Genomic DNA, 17,220 nt, shown 5'->3' with positions numbered 1-17,220 from the left:
TTGTAAGTAACGAGGAGAGGGTGTAAAGTATGTGTTTAACTCATAAAACCTGTCAATTTCGCTTTCAGAGCGACACAATAAGCGATCTTATGATTCGTGAGCGTTCACTCAGAGTGAGCACTCACGAGTCGTTAAATCGCTGATAGTGACGCACTGAAAGCAATATTGACAGATTTTATGTGTCAAACACATACTCTACGTCCTCATCTTCTAACTTACAAGTACTAACTATAACTATACCATCTCATGATTTCATAATTTCAAAAAACATTTTTTTATAGCAAGTGAGTGGAAGTAACCCTGCTGGACAGGACCGGTAATCGAAGCCGCCGTCTCTGTCTTTAAAATACCATGCCTTTACTGATTAGGCTATCTAAGGCCCCTTCCTATGATCCCGAAACTAACGCTCATTCATTGTACTTTAAGATATAAGTATGTAGTTTTATTTTCATTCTAATCTATCTATGCTTCTTTCTATTATTTTTATACTTTACTAATAATCTGCCTACGTTTCTTTTTCTTTGTTTTCTACTTTATCTGTATTCCCTTTTTATTTTTCTGCTCTTCTTTTGTTTTTTTTTTGCTTAAATATAACTAATATTTATACCTCCTTGCTTTCTCTCGAATTTATCTGCTACATCCCACCATCACGACGAGAGATGAGCTATTCTACATGGTACACGCCCATATGGACTCCTAAAATAGTATGCCGCTAGTAAGTATATCACAAAAACAAGGGCCTGTTCATAAACTACGTAGACATTTTTTTGTTATTCTTGACCCCCCCCCCTCCCCCTGCGTAGACAATTGCCCATACAAAATTTTTAAAATTTGTATGAGCCGTGGATAATTGTCAACCCCCCCCCTCTAAACTGTCTACGTAGTTTATGGACAGCCCCCAACTCAAGATCCAGAAACAAAAACCGATGGCACTGAAGATAATGTGGTAACTTCTACACTGTATTGTTATTTGTACAATAATACCCATATTACTTATTTGAAAACGAGCAAAATTCCCATTGAACTATGACAGGATGCAGGATATAGCACAATAAAGGAGCAAGTTCAAACAAACCACTAAAAATCTGTATAGTAGCATGGTAGAGTCGGAATTTAAAACTACTTAGCAGCGACTTCGGACTTCTCCGGATTCAGTGACCCCATCATGAGAGGAAACGATTTTGGCGAAGAAGTCGGTCCGAGGCAACGACAATAGCAACCCACAAAGCACCCCCAGTCAACCGATGATTTAGCAACACAAGTAAGCCCAGAATTTCGTAGGTAAGGTCACACAATCGTTATATTAACATGCTACCCCAATAGACCCCTATTCCAATGTGTTAGCAGTGCCTTGTTAACCACACTTGGTTGTCTCTTCTGGCGTTCGGGTAGCGGATCCATTGGACAGAGCAGGCGCAGACAACTGAGCCCCCACACGGCTGCAACCTGTGAGTAAAAAAGTAATGACCCCATTTTTCAGCCCCTCTGTGCATCAGACTTTTACCTTTCAATAATTTCGCATAGCTGTAAATTTAAATCTTTCTCATTCATCTTGAAGATGGATGCTTGAGATATACTTTTGTGCAATAAGAGCAATGAAAAAGTGTATGGGTTTCGTAGAACATTATATAGATAAACAAATTTCGCATGCACGACCAATGAGAACGACTTAAAATTGAGTAAGAGCTACTCATATTTGAGTTCCAGTTACTCAAATTCGCAAAAACGTAGGTCACTCATAGAATGAGTAAATTTTCCGACGATTTGCCGAGGAAAACTTCTCGAATATGAGGAAAACTGATTGTGGTTTTAGTCTGTCTACTTGTATACTTCTAACATGTGTACAATTTTCTTAATTTTTCCCCATATTCGAGAAGTTTTCCCCGGGAAAGTGTTAGTAAATTTGCTCAAACTATGTGCACAGAGAACAGACGTCCAACTTCGGTCAGAAACTTGTGTTAAATAAGTGGGAACATCGCCGTTACGTAACGCTAGCATCTCCTGATTTCCCCTATAAATTTTCCACTTTCAACCAATTTGGCGCTAGTATCGATAAATTTTCTGTTGAACACCAGCGCCTTCAGGTTTTCAAAGAGAGTTTTTAAGTGGGGAAGAACAGACGTTGAGGCTCGAAATTTTTTTTTCTAAAAACTAGTGTAAAAATTCCTATTCGACTTAAGCGCCACTAACGGTGACTTCCCCGCTTAAAAACCCTCTTTAACAACCTGATGGCGCTGACGTTGCACAACATATACTAGAAACTAAGTGTTGGTAGCGCCAAGTGGCAGTTTTCAACAGAAAATTTATCGATACTAGCGCCAAATTGGTCTAAAGTGGAAAATTTATAGAGGAGATCAGGAGATTCTAGCACCACGTAACGGCGATGTTTCCACTTATTTTTACACAAGTTTCTGACCGAAGATGGTCGTCTGTTCTCTGTGCTTTAATTTCGATTCTGACTTTGAATTAATTTGTTTAAGTCCTTTCTTCCATAACATCGAGAGAGCTAAATCATTTTTGTTATCCTCCTCTATTAAAGTTGTAATTTATTTCCTCATAAATGGTGTGAATCATGTTTTGTTTGAGGAAATATTTTGACATTATAATAGTCCCACATTTTATAAGGATTGTATACATTGTATTGTTCTATCTACAATGGATGTTTGGATTTCGTATAATAATCAGTATCCAACCTCGATAAACACTCCGTCTTTTATTTGATACATTATTCTTTCAAAATATCATAAAATACACCTCCTTCTGTTTCCTGTTACATTTCACCGATGCATTGAGTTAAGTTCGTTTCATAGTTTAATGCTCCCAACGCTAGTGACAAAAAACACGTTTAAGATTATATACATAAATAATAGCTAACACAACAGTGAACCGTTCGGTAAGTGGGATTTTGTTCAATTGAAAATCAAATCGTTGTAGTTGCTGAGCACATGGTAGGCCGACACGCGACAGCTGGTTGTAGTTCGGACGACCGTTGTACGATCCGCACGTTCAAAGTTGGCCTTTACTGTTTCGTAGTAACGACCGTCGCTGGAAAGAAAAGGAATAGAACTTTAATAATAAAACTAAAATAAATAAAGATAGAAACAAATTGATAAAAACTATTAATAATTCACGATGCGATCAATTTTGTGTTGAAGGGGCCGCAATATTTAGAAACATATCGCATTTAAACCCACCCAATTATAATTGTTTAAAATATTTGTTAGTAAAGGGCGAACACGAAATTATTGCGACACCGAAAATGTCATGCCAATTTTCTTATCCAGCTTTCCATGCTCGGTAATGGCGGCCTGTTTGTATGAATAAATGTATCCTTCACTGTGCTTTTTGACACTAACTGGAGGGCGTATGTTGTTCCATTTTCTACTGTTCCTGGGAGAGGGAAAGGGAAGGGGTTGAAATTCGAACATCCAGATAGTGTCAAAAAGCACAGTGAAGGATACATTTATTCATACAAACAGGCCGCCATTACCGAGCATGGAAAGCTGGATAATGTTTAGAATCAAACCAAAATTTTAGGGTAGTTTTATACATATATTTACTTCAAAAATCAAAAGATGGAGCCTTGAGTGTAAAATTGAACGCATTTTCGCTTGATGCCCTCCATCAAAGTCTTTACAGTGTCATCACAGAGAACAGACGTTGAAGCTCGGTCAGAAACTTGTGTAAAATAAGTGGGAACGTCGCCGTTACGTGGTGTTAGCATCTCCTGATTTTCTCTCTAAATTTTCCACTTTCGACCAATTTGGCGCTAGTATCGATAAATTTTCTGTTGAAAATTGCCACTTGGCGCTACTAGCACTTAGTGTCTAGTGTAATTTGTGCAACGCCAGCGCCATCATGTTGTTAAAGAGGGTTTTTTAGTGGGGAAGTCGCCGTTAGTGGTGCTTAAGTCGAATAGGAATCTTTACACAAGTTTTTAGAGAAATTTTGTTCGAGCCTCCATGTCTATTCTCTGTGGTGTCATCCGGTACCAGTTTCTCAGTTTTTTTTTTCATTTTCTTAACATGTCCTTCTCGTCTTTGACTGTCTTCTTGCTCTTCCGAAGTTCCCGCTTCATTATTGCCCAGTACTGCTCCACCGGGCGCAGCTCCGGACAGTTTGGCGGATTCATGTCCTTTGGAACAAAATGGACAGAATTGGCCTCATACCACTCCAGGACACTTTTAGAATAGTGGCATGATGCCAAATCTGGCCAAAATAGCGGAGCTTCGTCGTGCTGCTGCAAGAACGGCAAAAGGCGCTTCTCGAGGCACTCAGATTTGTAGATCTCGCCATTTACTGTGCCCTTTGTCACGAAAGGCTCACTCCTCAGTCCGCAAGAGCAGATGGCCTGCCAAATGAGATATTTGGAGGCGAACTTCGACATTTTCTTCTTCTTAAATTTGTCATCCACATCGAACTTGCTCTTGCTGGTGAAAAACTCCAACCCCGGAATTTGCTTTAAATCGGCTTTTATATACGTTTCGTCGTCCATCACACAGCAGCCATATTTTGTCAGCATCTTCTCGTAGAGCTTCCGTGCCCGAGTTTTAGCCGTCGATTGTTGCCGCTCATCGCGGTTTGGGAAGTTCTGTACCTTGTATGTATGTAGTCCAGCTCTCTTCTTTGCATTCTGATGGACGTAGCTCTGCGACATGCCGATCTTTTTAGCCAAATCACGGCTTGAGACGTTGGGATTTGCTTTAATCATCCGCTTCACCTTTCCCTCCGTCTTTTTGTTCTCCGGTCCCGGTTTTCTTCCAGCTCCTTTGCCGTGGTCCTACGTCAACCGCTCCTGGAACCGCTTCAACACTCTGGAGACGGTTGAATGGTGAATGTTCAACATTTTTCCCAACTGCCGGTGCGACAGGTCAGGAAATTCCAGGTGTTTGGAAAGAATTTGTTCTCTCAACTCGTGTTGGTTCACCTCCATTTTCGTTGAATCGAAAAACACGACTTCGAGTTTGACAGCATGTACACAATACACATCAATGAGAAAGTGTGCACAATTTGGTTGATTTTTACCCAATGGTAAAAAAGTTATGCCCTGTTGAATGTGTCGCAATAATTTCGTGTTCGCCCTTTACACGGGATTTTTTTTTTGATTATCGAACAAAACAGGCTGAAGGGTCTCATATTTTTATGAAATTTTGCCCAGACAGCAGGGCAAGGCGGATAGAGAACAGTAGTACAGAATTTTCTCACTATGCGGCGCTAATGTGCAAGTCAAAAACCCATTCTTTCTGCTTGAGAGCCCCAGAACGAACCGCTACGTCATTTGAGATATATTAAAGTGGGCTGTTATCCCGCCTACTGTTCGAAACACAACACCTTGATGAATTTTAAATAGGTGTTTACCCGCAAGGGATTCCAACACACTTGTGGCGCAGTGGTTAGCGTTCGTAGATCGCATGCCAAATACACGGGTTCGAATCCAGGAAATTGCTCATTAATTTTTTTTTGTTTGGATAGAATATTGATGCACTGCATAAATAAAAGAATTATGATTTATTTGAGCCACTGAACATTTCATATTTACGTACATTAAATTTTGTTACTAATAAAGAATTGTGTGGATTGCTTTATGTGTGCTATGACGGACAACGCAGGGAACTTTTAAGAAACTTTAAAGTTGCTAAGAAGTTTCACTGGTAGCTTGTTCGGAGCTTTGTTGTGGCCATGTTTTCAGCCTTGCCTGAAGTTCCTAAGAATTGCTAAGGGATGCTTTTTGGAACTTTTTTTGAACTTCAAGTTGCTAGGAGTACTTTATGGAACTTGAAAGTGGGTTTTATTGTTGAATGTGGAACTTTTGGTTGCTTGGGAAGTAAGTTCTGTCAGAAATTTAGTTGAACTTTATGGAACTTGAAAGTTCTGTCAGAACTTTATTTGAACTTTATGGAACTTGGAAGTGAGTTTTATCGTTGAATGTGGAACTTTTGGTTTCTTGGGGAGTTTTTCAAGATATAGCTTATAGATACAGAAAGTTCACATGTACAATAGCGCTGCGTAGTGAGGGAATTCCTAATTTACTTGTGCACCATCACCATTTGGAATGCCTTGATCATCTTACTTATAATGCCGGGGAAATAGCTCTAATGTTGGCCTATGGATATACATCTGGACCTATCGCAAAAAATCTGCTATTTATCAATTTTATCTAGATGAACACGTCATTGGGACGGTACTAATGGATATTTTTGGTCGCTATTGAAACTTTAGTCGATTGCTGAATTTATGTATGGGCCCAAATTAGGGGCATATAGGCCAACATTACATCCATTTCCCCTATATTTCAGAAACGAAATATTGTTATTTACGCATTCAGTTTCAACCAAAGATGGTCGTCTTACCCCGACACATGTTAAACTGTAACAGCTTCTGTAATAACTCATAATTTCATGAAAACTACATTTTTCACTAGTACATCGAACAAACAAAAGCAGGTCGCTGTCATGCGCAATGTTTTTTTTTTTTATTATTTTGACGTTTCACTTGTTATTAAGCTGAATGCGAGGGGCACGCAATTGCCTTTTTGACTGCGTTGGATTTAAAGTACAAGGTGTTCAACTATGTAATTAAGTAATTAAAAATGAAAATTAAGTATTTCATGTAATTAAATTTAATTTCGCGTAATCAAAGCAGTGTCAGTGTAATTACTGTAATTAAACACGTACTTCAATTTGATTACGTAATTAATGTTATTAAAAATTTATTTTTTGTAATTAATGTAATTAAAGTTACACAAATGTAATTAAAAACGTACCTAAATCCTTATGTATGAACTATTTAAAAAAAAACTAAGAAAACCCTCAACACATAATTGAATGAATCAGTTTATTCAAAAACTCTTCTTACACCCCGAAATACGCCCATATATGTTTTACTAGACTACAAACATGACCAATTCTGCGAATACTTATACTAAATTTCTTGAAGCACCATGCTAGAGTTCCCACATAAACAATAACCATAAAAACCACCTAGCCACCAATTCGGGATATCATCCCAACTTTATATGATGTGGTCGTACCATCTATGATATCGTAGGTGTATGGCACCCGTTGATTAGGGTTGGAAACTGAATAGTCCACTCGCGACAATCGATTTCACTCTCGTTTTGTACGTTAAACTTAATTTCGTATCTAGTGCACTGTATTTGTTGAATAATGCGACGTTATGTTTAACATATAGTAAAGAACGAGAATAAAATCCATTGTCACGAGTGGGTTGTATCGGTTTACAACTTTAGCGACAATATACAGTGATAAGGAAGTGATACTCATAATGAGGGTTGTGATTGCCGTACAAATGAAATGGGAATCACTTAATTGTGACGACAAGTGACAAGTTTTCAAGGTCCAATATCAGCTTTAAATTGTTTAATTAGAACCTCAACTTTGAGTCTTCAAATTTTACATTTCCTTAAATTAAAGCAAATCCTCGAGCAATTTCCTCCTGATTAAAAAATGTTCGAATTTTAAGCTATGTTCACAGCGCAGTTCGAAAGATGATGATATTAGCTTGTGCCTGAATTAACAGATTCAATGAAAGATGCATTTGCAGTTGGATTAATTTTCTAATGTTACGCGTGAATTCTTCGATTCTTTCAATATTTCTCTCAAACTAAATATTATAATATAAATAATAATTAGCAGATTTAAGGAAAAGTTCACTGCCAAAAACATACGTTTTGATTTTTATAAAAAATATTGAGAAAAGATATCAATAATATCAATTTTTCTTTTCTTATTATTTTCTAAAGAAAATTCACGTACAAAAACATTTGTTGTAAGTCATTATGGCATAAAGTTAGACTCTAAGAACCCAAAAAAATCGAACTTTTGGCTTTGCTGAGGGTCCAAATTTTTGTCATGATGACACGCAGAAAAAACTATCATCGAAATAAAAATACTTTAGGTAAATATAAACGTAAATTCAGTTTGTTCTGGCCACAAAAATAAACTAGGTTGCTTCAAACGTACTTTAAGTTAAAAGTTATGTGATATCGTATATTCATATCAAAAATAAACGTGAATATTCTTGTTTTATTTGACAGCTTGTAACCAGTTGGTTGCAATCCGTGGATTTTCGTCTGTATGAGTTATTGTTGGTTGGGAAAATTCACGTTTTGTTAAACCTAAAACAGTAGCCACACACAAGAGCGAGAAGGCTTCTGCCGCTTCCAAAACACTCATAGGATACTGAAGGGAGGAAAACCGTAGCCTTAAGCTAAAAATGGATGCGCATATGATGAAAAGAGGATTGGCAAAATTGATTGAAGAGAGCCATCTTAGATATGGAAAATTAGGCAGAAGTAAACAGGCATCCGTGTGAACAAGACCATAGTGAAGTGCAGTGAAATGGTTTATACCCGCCATGGAAATGGTTTATACCCGCCATGGTACATATAGGGAAAACCCACATCCACACGCCACAGAAAAGGGCAATACATGTTTAAGAAAATGTGAATATTCCTGTGTTTTCATACTTTGTCCGCGTAGCCCATCCGAATACCCAGTAACATGCTGGCCCTGCGACACAGTTCAGGGGTCTCATGCTACTGAGCTAGTTACCCGGGAGTGTTCGATTAGGTTAAACCACCTTGGTAGTTTCGATGCATCTGGGTTTAGATTTAAATACGTTGCAGACACTAAGATGATTCAAACCAATTGTGTGCTCTATTATCACCATCATATGAACCGGAACCAATCAAATCCGTATTCAAAATTGACGCGATAGCACTTATGAAATTCGATAGCCTCCCCATTATTCATCTTTCCATGGGTAAACTAAATAATACTATGGGCAGAACTCCAAACCGATAGGGAACGATGAGTCCCATGTGCACAGGACACGAAATAATCGTTACCGATCAACTTGACAGACTCAAGTTATCCGTGCTGGGAGGACAATTGCATATTAGCTCCAATTTTTTCCCGGACATAGGGCAGCGTGTCGCAGAATGTCCAAAGTATACACCAGCTCCAGTGTCCGTTCAGCTCTTGCTCTTATCGGCCTCAAAAAACTTCTGATCCTGCGAAATGGCCAGCGAAAGAACTACCGCCTTCTGCGCCTTTGTCACCGTTCCCGCTTGACCAGGAACCACGTACAGAAACCGATCATCGCCAGTCAAACACCAACACATCGGTGACAGATGCTTTCAAATACGATTGATTTCTATATTGCTGAAATAAAAATGCTTTTGAATTTAATTCATACATACATATTTTAGTTTTAAACATGTTTTCAATTTGCTTTGAATAATTCATATCATTAGAGTATAAACAAACATGAACAAGAGTATGAACAAAATTCGTATCCGTGGATATATAAATAATATTTTTACATGATAATGTTGTCAATAATCTAAGAAAAAAGGTGATTTTCTTGGATTTTTGATAATTTTTCCCATTATTTAAAAATAAAATAAAAACGTGTAGAAAAAAACTATTTTCGCGCGGTAAACTTCCCCTTAACCAAACATTTTTAGGTTAAATGCGAAGAGGCAAAACGTTCTTAACATAATTTTCTATTGTAATTTTGATTTCGTTCACATTCACCAAATTAAATTCGATATTTGTTTCGTTGAACCAGTTAGCATAAACAAACATTCCTTTCGTTGAAGAATTCTCCGGTGCTTTGACAAAAGCCTGATCCAGGATATAGTTCATTGCCCTGCCAACGGCTGTATTGAAATTCGACTACATTTCCAATCACGAACCGATCGTTGCATGTGAATTGGCACCAATCACCAACGTAGATTTCCTCGTGTCATAACAGCGGACAAATCGATACAATCTATCAGAGCTGACAGTATCCTTAACGTAAACATATAATGATACGCATAGCAAAAGGGCCTGTGCAATTTTTGTTTCACGGGTTAATAACGAAAGGGCCTAACGGTACACTGGAGGGTAATTAAAGTACATTTCTCGCTGTAATTAATGGATGAATATATTGGAGTTAATGTAATTAATTTATGTTACTTGTAATTAGAGCTGGAATTTGTACTTAAAAGTAATTAAAACAAAAATTATCCGGCGTTCGTAATTAAATTAATTAATTATGTAATTAACTGTAATTATTGTACTTAAAAAAGGCTTGCGTAGGAGTTAAAGGTTATTGCGTGCCCCTCGGCTGAATGTGTTTTACAACGCAAACTATACTATAGCCACAGACAAACAGACATAACACATTGAATATTTCTCACTGTATAACATCGTCGCTAAAACATTATCGCCATCTGTTGAGTACACTGTGGTGGGCACTACACTGAACAGATGGAGGTAGTGTGTAAACGTCAAACGCAAGGGAATTGGCTATGCGTGCCACAGGTGGCGGTATTACCAGCTACGATGCTTTTAAATTGTCGGTTAAATGCTTGTTCGATGAATAACTTGCGAGTGTTATGTCTGTTTGTCTGTGCTATAGCGAAGAAATCTGCTGTCTTACCCCGGCTGGCCAGCTTACCCTGTCGTCCCCTACTATGGAACAGTAATGAAATATTGTTTTCAATACAGTTCATACTGGCTAGCGAGCTTTGCAGGGAAAACCTCGGGAAAAACAATCAATGATACTGATATTTGGCCATGTACACGGATAGAAATCTCCTTATACCTTTTGGCAAATTTCTATTGCTGATTATTCATAAAATGTATAAGTCAACTAATAAGCAGACGCCTTGCAAAAAGTTAATGAATATTATGTGTCAAATAAAATGTATAAGTGGTCACACATACCTTTTATGCATTCTTATAGGACCTATGTGGTTTGTCTTATGGAATGTATAAGGGTGATGTTTTGGCAAAAATGTATAAGTGAAACACATGAATAAAATAATTGATTTTCGTTTCGTGTATCAGAACCTGGTCCAAGACATTTCTTGTTTCCAATCCTAGTTACCCGGAATATGCATACAAAAAACCAAGTATCAATCGATCAATCGATAGAACTGTTTCCGCACATCGAAGGTACTTGAGCAAATCGGCGATCATTACACGGTATTATATTTCGTGCCTGAATATATAATTCGTGCCCGTTGATCTCACAATTGGATCTCGAATGCCGAGCTCAATATATATTTCTATAGACATTCGAGAAACGTAAGTGTCATTGCAGGCAAGCACTGCATTCGATGCTAGCAGAAGCGAGTACAGAGCAGGATGGCCAGATTATTTTTTTCATTATCGGTAGCTTCTCAAAACTTTTATCGGTAGTCATCGGTAGGCCGTCTGAAGAAGGCTTTCCTGATACTTGAAACCTTTGTGAGCGGGGGGGACTGTCCTTCAGTTCTTCTACTTTAAATGTGTCAAAATCAATATTTCTCATTCTAATGCACACATGTGTATTGAACATTTTTCAAGATTACTAAAAATTTGTGATTCTCGGTAGGCAAAGTGAAAAACCGGTAGGCATCCCAAAAATCGGTAGGTCTGGGCACCCTGGTATAAAGGTTCATGGTGGCAGAGCCTCAACAAGGAAATTAAGCAAATCGACAGTGTTTGAGCAGCCGGCGCCGGTGGTGTAGTGGTAAGCGTGACTGCTTTCTCACCCCAATGGGTATGGGTTCAATCCCAGCCGAGGTCGGTGGGATTTTTCTGAGGCATAAAAATCTCTGGTCACGTCTTCCTTCGGAAGGGAAGTAAAGCCGTTGGTCCCGGCCCATGTGTTTGAATGGGTGCGATATCCTACGCAGGTGTGGAAGCTGCCTTCCTGCACATTCGATTGCCGTCAATGGATGGCAATGGATGTCCGTCGGTGATTGGCACTAGATTGCGGAACAGAGACCGACGTTAAATAAAGGAAAGAAGAAAAAGAAGACAGCGTTTGAGAGCATTTTGCTGGCTCTCAACTTCCACACTTTTTACTCGAGCACTTTCTATGCCACCATGCATGAATTTGTATATTGTGTGGCAAGCACAACCCAACTTACAATTTTAGCTGCAGAATAGCTTATATGTACAGGCAAACATTAGCTTATACCACATACAGACATACAAATTAGTACCATTGTGCTCCTTTAATCTATTACTTAAAAAAGTACAATTTGTGGTACTAGATTAAAGCAGTACAACCATAGAGGTAACTCTAAGACCACTGGGTCCCGAAGAAAATCATTATTATTTTTGGCTCACTCAGTACCAGAACAACGGTCCCAAGCAGTCCCAAGCTATTTCACTCACCCCTGCATGTTCTGCATGAATCCACACACCCCTGATGTTATCTGTCAAACTTTCATAGCGAATCAAAACAAACATAGTGTAGTAATAGAATTTCAACTAGAATAGGGTACGTTAATCGTTTGCTTGGGACCAATAGGCTACTAAAGTGGTGAGCCAATTTAAAATCGTTAGTTTCGTATTGATTGTTGGTACAACCATAGAGGTAACTCTAAGACCACTGGGTCCCGAAGAAAATCATTATTATTTTTGGCTCACTCAGTACCAGAACAACGGTCCCAAGCAGTCCCAAGCTATTTCACTCACCCCTGCATGTTCTGCATGAATCCACACACCCCTGATGTTATCTGTCAAACTTTCATAGCGAATCAAAACAAACATAGTGTAGTAATAGAATTTCAACTAGAATAGGGTACGTTAATCGTTTGCTTGGGACCAATAGGCTACTAAAGTGGTGAGCCAATTTAAAATCGTTAGCGGCATAAGTGAATATCTTAAAGAAAATAAATGACTTTTTAGAAGTTCCAAAACATATGCGCTTGAAATGTTATCGTGTATATTGGGATAATATGAGTGTTAAATAAATGCGCCTCCAAAATAATTCAAGTTAACAAAAAAGATGGTTTCAGAAATCAAATGAACTTGATGGAATCACTTTAATTTTACATAAAATAGATCTCAATACATAAATTCATACCAATGCACACTGGAAATCATTTCGGATCTCTTATTTAGCCATTATTTTATTGAAATTTCTTGAATTTTATTCCAAGGCTAATGGCATTTTCATAATGACAATATGGCGACAGAGGACAGCAGAGAGAAAAACATCAAGCGCAATTTCTTAAAATGTCTAATGCTTACATTGCACACTGGGTCAGGAATGCAACCTAGCGGAGCAAAATTAATAACTCCGAAACGAAGCATTTCCGCGACTTGGTGTCTTGGGCAAAATTTCTCATCATAATAAGGACCATCTGTTGACATAAACAAATGGTTCAAAACTCTTCCGCAAAGATGGTGCCACAATCTAACTTCTTGGGCAAAGTTGTTTATCTTGACACCAAAATATACCTCTCTCAAATTTTGATATTTTGTTTATCGAGTATTGCTTAATTTTTGCTAAAAATGTCAGTTTGTGATTTTTTGCGCTTTGGGAGATATTAAAGTTCAAAAATTGTGTTTTTTTTTCGTTCTTTCAACAATATCTTTGAAATTTGAAGCTTAATCCAGTATGTTTCTTCACAAAAGCTATTTATTTAATGTATTTGCAAAAGAGAAAAATATAACATTATATAGTTGTAAGCAAAACACCGAAACAGAAAGAAAAAACCATGTTTTCGACATTTTTTCTTTAACTCCATATAACTTGGAACCAATAGACTATGGAAATTTAACGTCTTTGAAAGAGCTGTTCATTTTGTCAAGATAAACAACTTTGCCCAAGACATCAAGTCTCCAAAACGTCAGAAAAAGAAGTTAGATTGTGGCACCATCTTTGCGGAAGAGTTTTGAACTATTTGTTTATGTCAATAGATGGTCCTTATTATGATGGACAATTTTGCCGAAGACACCAAGTCACAGAAATGCTTCGTTTCGGAGTTATTAATTTTGCTCCGCTAGGTTGCATTCCTGGCCCAGTGTGCCTAGGATGAAAGCAGAACAGAAAAGCATAATGCATGATTTTATTACGAGAACTATTTTCTTTTTACAAGAGCAATTCAAGCTGAACTTTGCATTAGGTCCTAAGTAACATTTATCGATTCCCTTCGTCGACTTTCTCTTTCGTTAATAACTTATTCACCGAACCGTTTCTTGATGTGCTTGTCGTATTGGATGCTAGATAAAAGCTTCTTTTATCGATTTTTGTGCTGAAAATACCTGGGAATGTCTTTACATGACCGTGGGGATGCAAAGAGAAAGTCGGCGAAGAGAATCTGTCAATATTACTTAGGACCTAATGCAATGTTCAGCTTGAATTTTTTTTTTTATTTAATGACAAATGTATATTCCTGTTCTACGGGTGCAACCGATGAATTTTACAAACATTTGGAAAAGTTTTGAATGGTACATTAACCTTTATGAAAAGTTATGCGTGATTTCAACCTTTTTGTGCTAGGACTGTCACCATTCCATGTATTTCGACCAAGATTCGACAGTGTCACCCCATGTATATGCGAGCGAGAACGGAAGAATTATAGAGACTGCTGACGTTTTTCTTACGCACAGTACGTCGCGTATACGTATACACGAAATGTTTTCATGCTCATGCTAACAATTTTGTTGATTTTCTTTGCGCTCCGCTTGGAAGTACCGGAAAGTTTTGATTCTTTTCTATGTTGTAAAAATAAACCGCCTATTTACATTTCTGACAAGTTGCAACTGAATGCTTATAATGGTTTTAAAATAACTGTTTCATGGCCAACTAGTTTTATTGCGCTTACTTATAAAGCAATAAAAGGATTTATTTTTGGGTTTTATAAGGGTAATTCATATTGCTTTTTTTTATACTTCAAAGCAATCATAAAACCTTTCATAAGTGAAAATAGCATAAGCATCAGTTGGTTTTTTCATTAGCTTTATAGGGGTTGTGTAGATAGCTATAAGAATGTTTCATGACTTGCATTGTATATGACCGTCATAAAGCAGTAGGTAATGGTTGCAGCTGCAATAAAACCTTTATAAATTTTGAATATAGCCAAGCAGCTCTAGATTTGTTACTTGGGATAAGGATTATACACAGGTGTGTAACTTAGATAGTATTTTATGGCAGCGGCCTGAGGAGCGAATCCTGGATAAAGAGCCGCCGTGTGTTAAGTCAATGGGCGCTGTCGTACGGCTATAAACATAAAACAGATGGTATAATCCCATTTTGTGAAATTATCCTGCCACACACAATTTTATCATATAGGTAACTTATGTTGATATTATACAGCAAATTTTTGCCTGTGTACACGCTTAGAAATTCTTACCAACTTTGGTTATTTTTTAACGAACTTTCAAAAGCTTTTGTTAAAACTTTGACTCTCATTTCAAAAGTTATTTCACTAAATTTTAATTTCAAAACACTGTCAGTCTTTTTTAATTAATCGAGTTTTGCCATTGCGGTGAAGTTTTCATAGTTTTGAAGCTTTAAAAGTAATGAATTAACGTGTTTCGCTGTGAGATCCTTATTCTCTTAACCACTTCGAAACTTCAAGTGCACAAGTATCACCTTCTACGACACGTACACCATTGAAACTGTTACTCCATTCTTGCTACACTGCAGCATACATGAAGTAACAATTCCTGGTGAAATGAAGCACTAACTTCCGAGAATTGTGTAATGGAAAACTCGAAGTGGAACTGCATGTATAGCCTACATGATTTTCACCAAGCAGTTCTGAGCTGTTGAAAGTTCGATAAACATTACTGAAGTCGGTAATCATTTTTAAGTGTGTAGGCTAGTATGCAACTAATTTTGTTGTTGGGAATGCTAATCCCAAGTAACAAATCAAGAGCTGCTTGGCTATATTCAAAATTTATAAAGGTTTTATTGCAGCTGCAATCATTACCTACAGCTTTATGACGGTCATTACAATGCAAGTCATGGAACATTCTCATAGCTATCTACAAAACCCCTATAAAGCTAATGAAAAAACTAACTGATGCTTTCGCTATTTTCACTTATGAAAGGTTTTATGATTGGCTTGAAGTATAAAAAAAAAAGCAATATGAATTGCCCTTATAAAACCCAAAAATAAATCCTTTTATTGCTATATAAGTAAGCGTAATAAAACCACACATTTAGAAATAACTAATTTTACATGTGACGGAATCCATCTTTGACATAAAAGATGAGACGTAAACCAACATGTCATGTGATATTAAGTGCTCCGAAACTGAAAAGTTAGTTGCTCGATGAAAAATACGTTTGATTGAGCTATATTTCACGTCTGACTATGTATGTATAGTCAGTATGACTCAAATTTATGTCAAAATTGACCCTCGTATATGTCACTCTCAGAGCACCTAAATTTACATGAATTTTTCTATGTGTGTAGTTGGCCATGAAACAGTTATTTAAAAACAATTATAAGCATTCAGTTGCAACTTGTCAGAAGTGTAAATGGGCGGTTTATTTTTACAACATTGAAAGAATCAAAACTTTCCCGTACTTCCAAGCGGAGTGCAAAGAAAATCAACAACAAAGTTGAAATCACGCATAACTTTTCATAAAGTTTTATGTACCATTAAAAACTTTTCCAAATGTTTGTAAAATTCATCGGTTGCACCCGTAGAATAGGAATATACGTTTACCCTCAAATAAAAAAAAATGAATTGCTCTTGTAAAAAGAAAATAGTGCTCGAAATAAAATCATGTATTATGCTTTTCTGTTCTGCTTCCATCCAATGTAAGCATTAGGGAAAATCTCTATAATAAAGCAAAAAAAAGTAAGCATTAGACATTTTAAGAAATTGCGCTTGGTGTTTTTCTTGCCTGCTGTCCTCTGCCGCCATATTGTCATTATGAAAATCCCATTAGCCTTGGAATAAAATCCAAGAAATTTAAAAAAAAATAATGGCTAAATTAGAGATCCGAACTGATTTCCAGTGTGCATTGGTATGAATTTATTTATTAAGATCTATTTTCTGTAAAACTAAGATGATTCCATCAAATTAATTTGATTTCTAAAACAATCTTTTTTGTTAACTTGAATTATTTTTGAGGCGCATTTATTTAACGTTCATATTATCCCAAAATACACGATAAAATTTCAAGCGCATATGTTTTGGAACTTCTAAAAAGTAATATATTTTCTTAAAGATTTTCACTAATGTCGCCATGAAACAAAATTGATTGCATGGTGATCTTGACACCAACACTCAAACCTATTTTTACAGCTAAAGATTACCATATGAAAAAAAAAAGTTTCAACAGAACAGAACAACAACAAGCTAATTTATGGCGGTTGCTTTGATGCAATAAAAATTAAATTGGATTTATAACTGATTTTCACCAAAGCGTAATAAAACTGCTTGGATACAATATTACTCTTAA

At 37.0% G+C, this 17,220-nt stretch overlaps 1 protein-coding gene across 5 annotated transcripts in view; it reads right to left on the bottom strand.

The window, feature by feature from the left end:
- Positions 1 to 2,694: 2,694 nt before the first annotated feature.
- Positions 2,695 to 17,220, bottom strand: part of FipoQ (F-box/LRR-repeat protein FipoQ) — a 61,685-nt gene continuing 47,159 nt past the window's right edge. For all 5 annotated transcript variants that reach the window (XM_065236696.1, XM_065236693.1, XM_065236691.1 and 2 more), the window contains one exon: positions 2,695 to 3,045. In XM_065236696.1, the coding sequence (XP_065092768.1) occupies positions 2,910 to 3,045 (136 nt within the window). In that variant the 3' untranslated portion in view covers positions 2,695 to 2,909. The remainder of the gene's footprint in view (positions 3,046 to 17,220) is intronic.

This window comes from Ochlerotatus camptorhynchus, unplaced genomic scaffold, assembly GCF_037179485.1.
Source record: "Ochlerotatus camptorhynchus isolate MF236.1 unplaced genomic scaffold, CSIRO-AGI_Acam_v1.1 ptg000569l, whole genome shotgun sequence".
Lineage (NCBI taxonomy): Eukaryota > Metazoa > Arthropoda > Insecta > Diptera > Culicidae > Ochlerotatus > Ochlerotatus camptorhynchus.
Note: the sequence above shows the minus strand (reverse complement) of the source record. Positions and strands in the feature narration are given on the sequence as shown.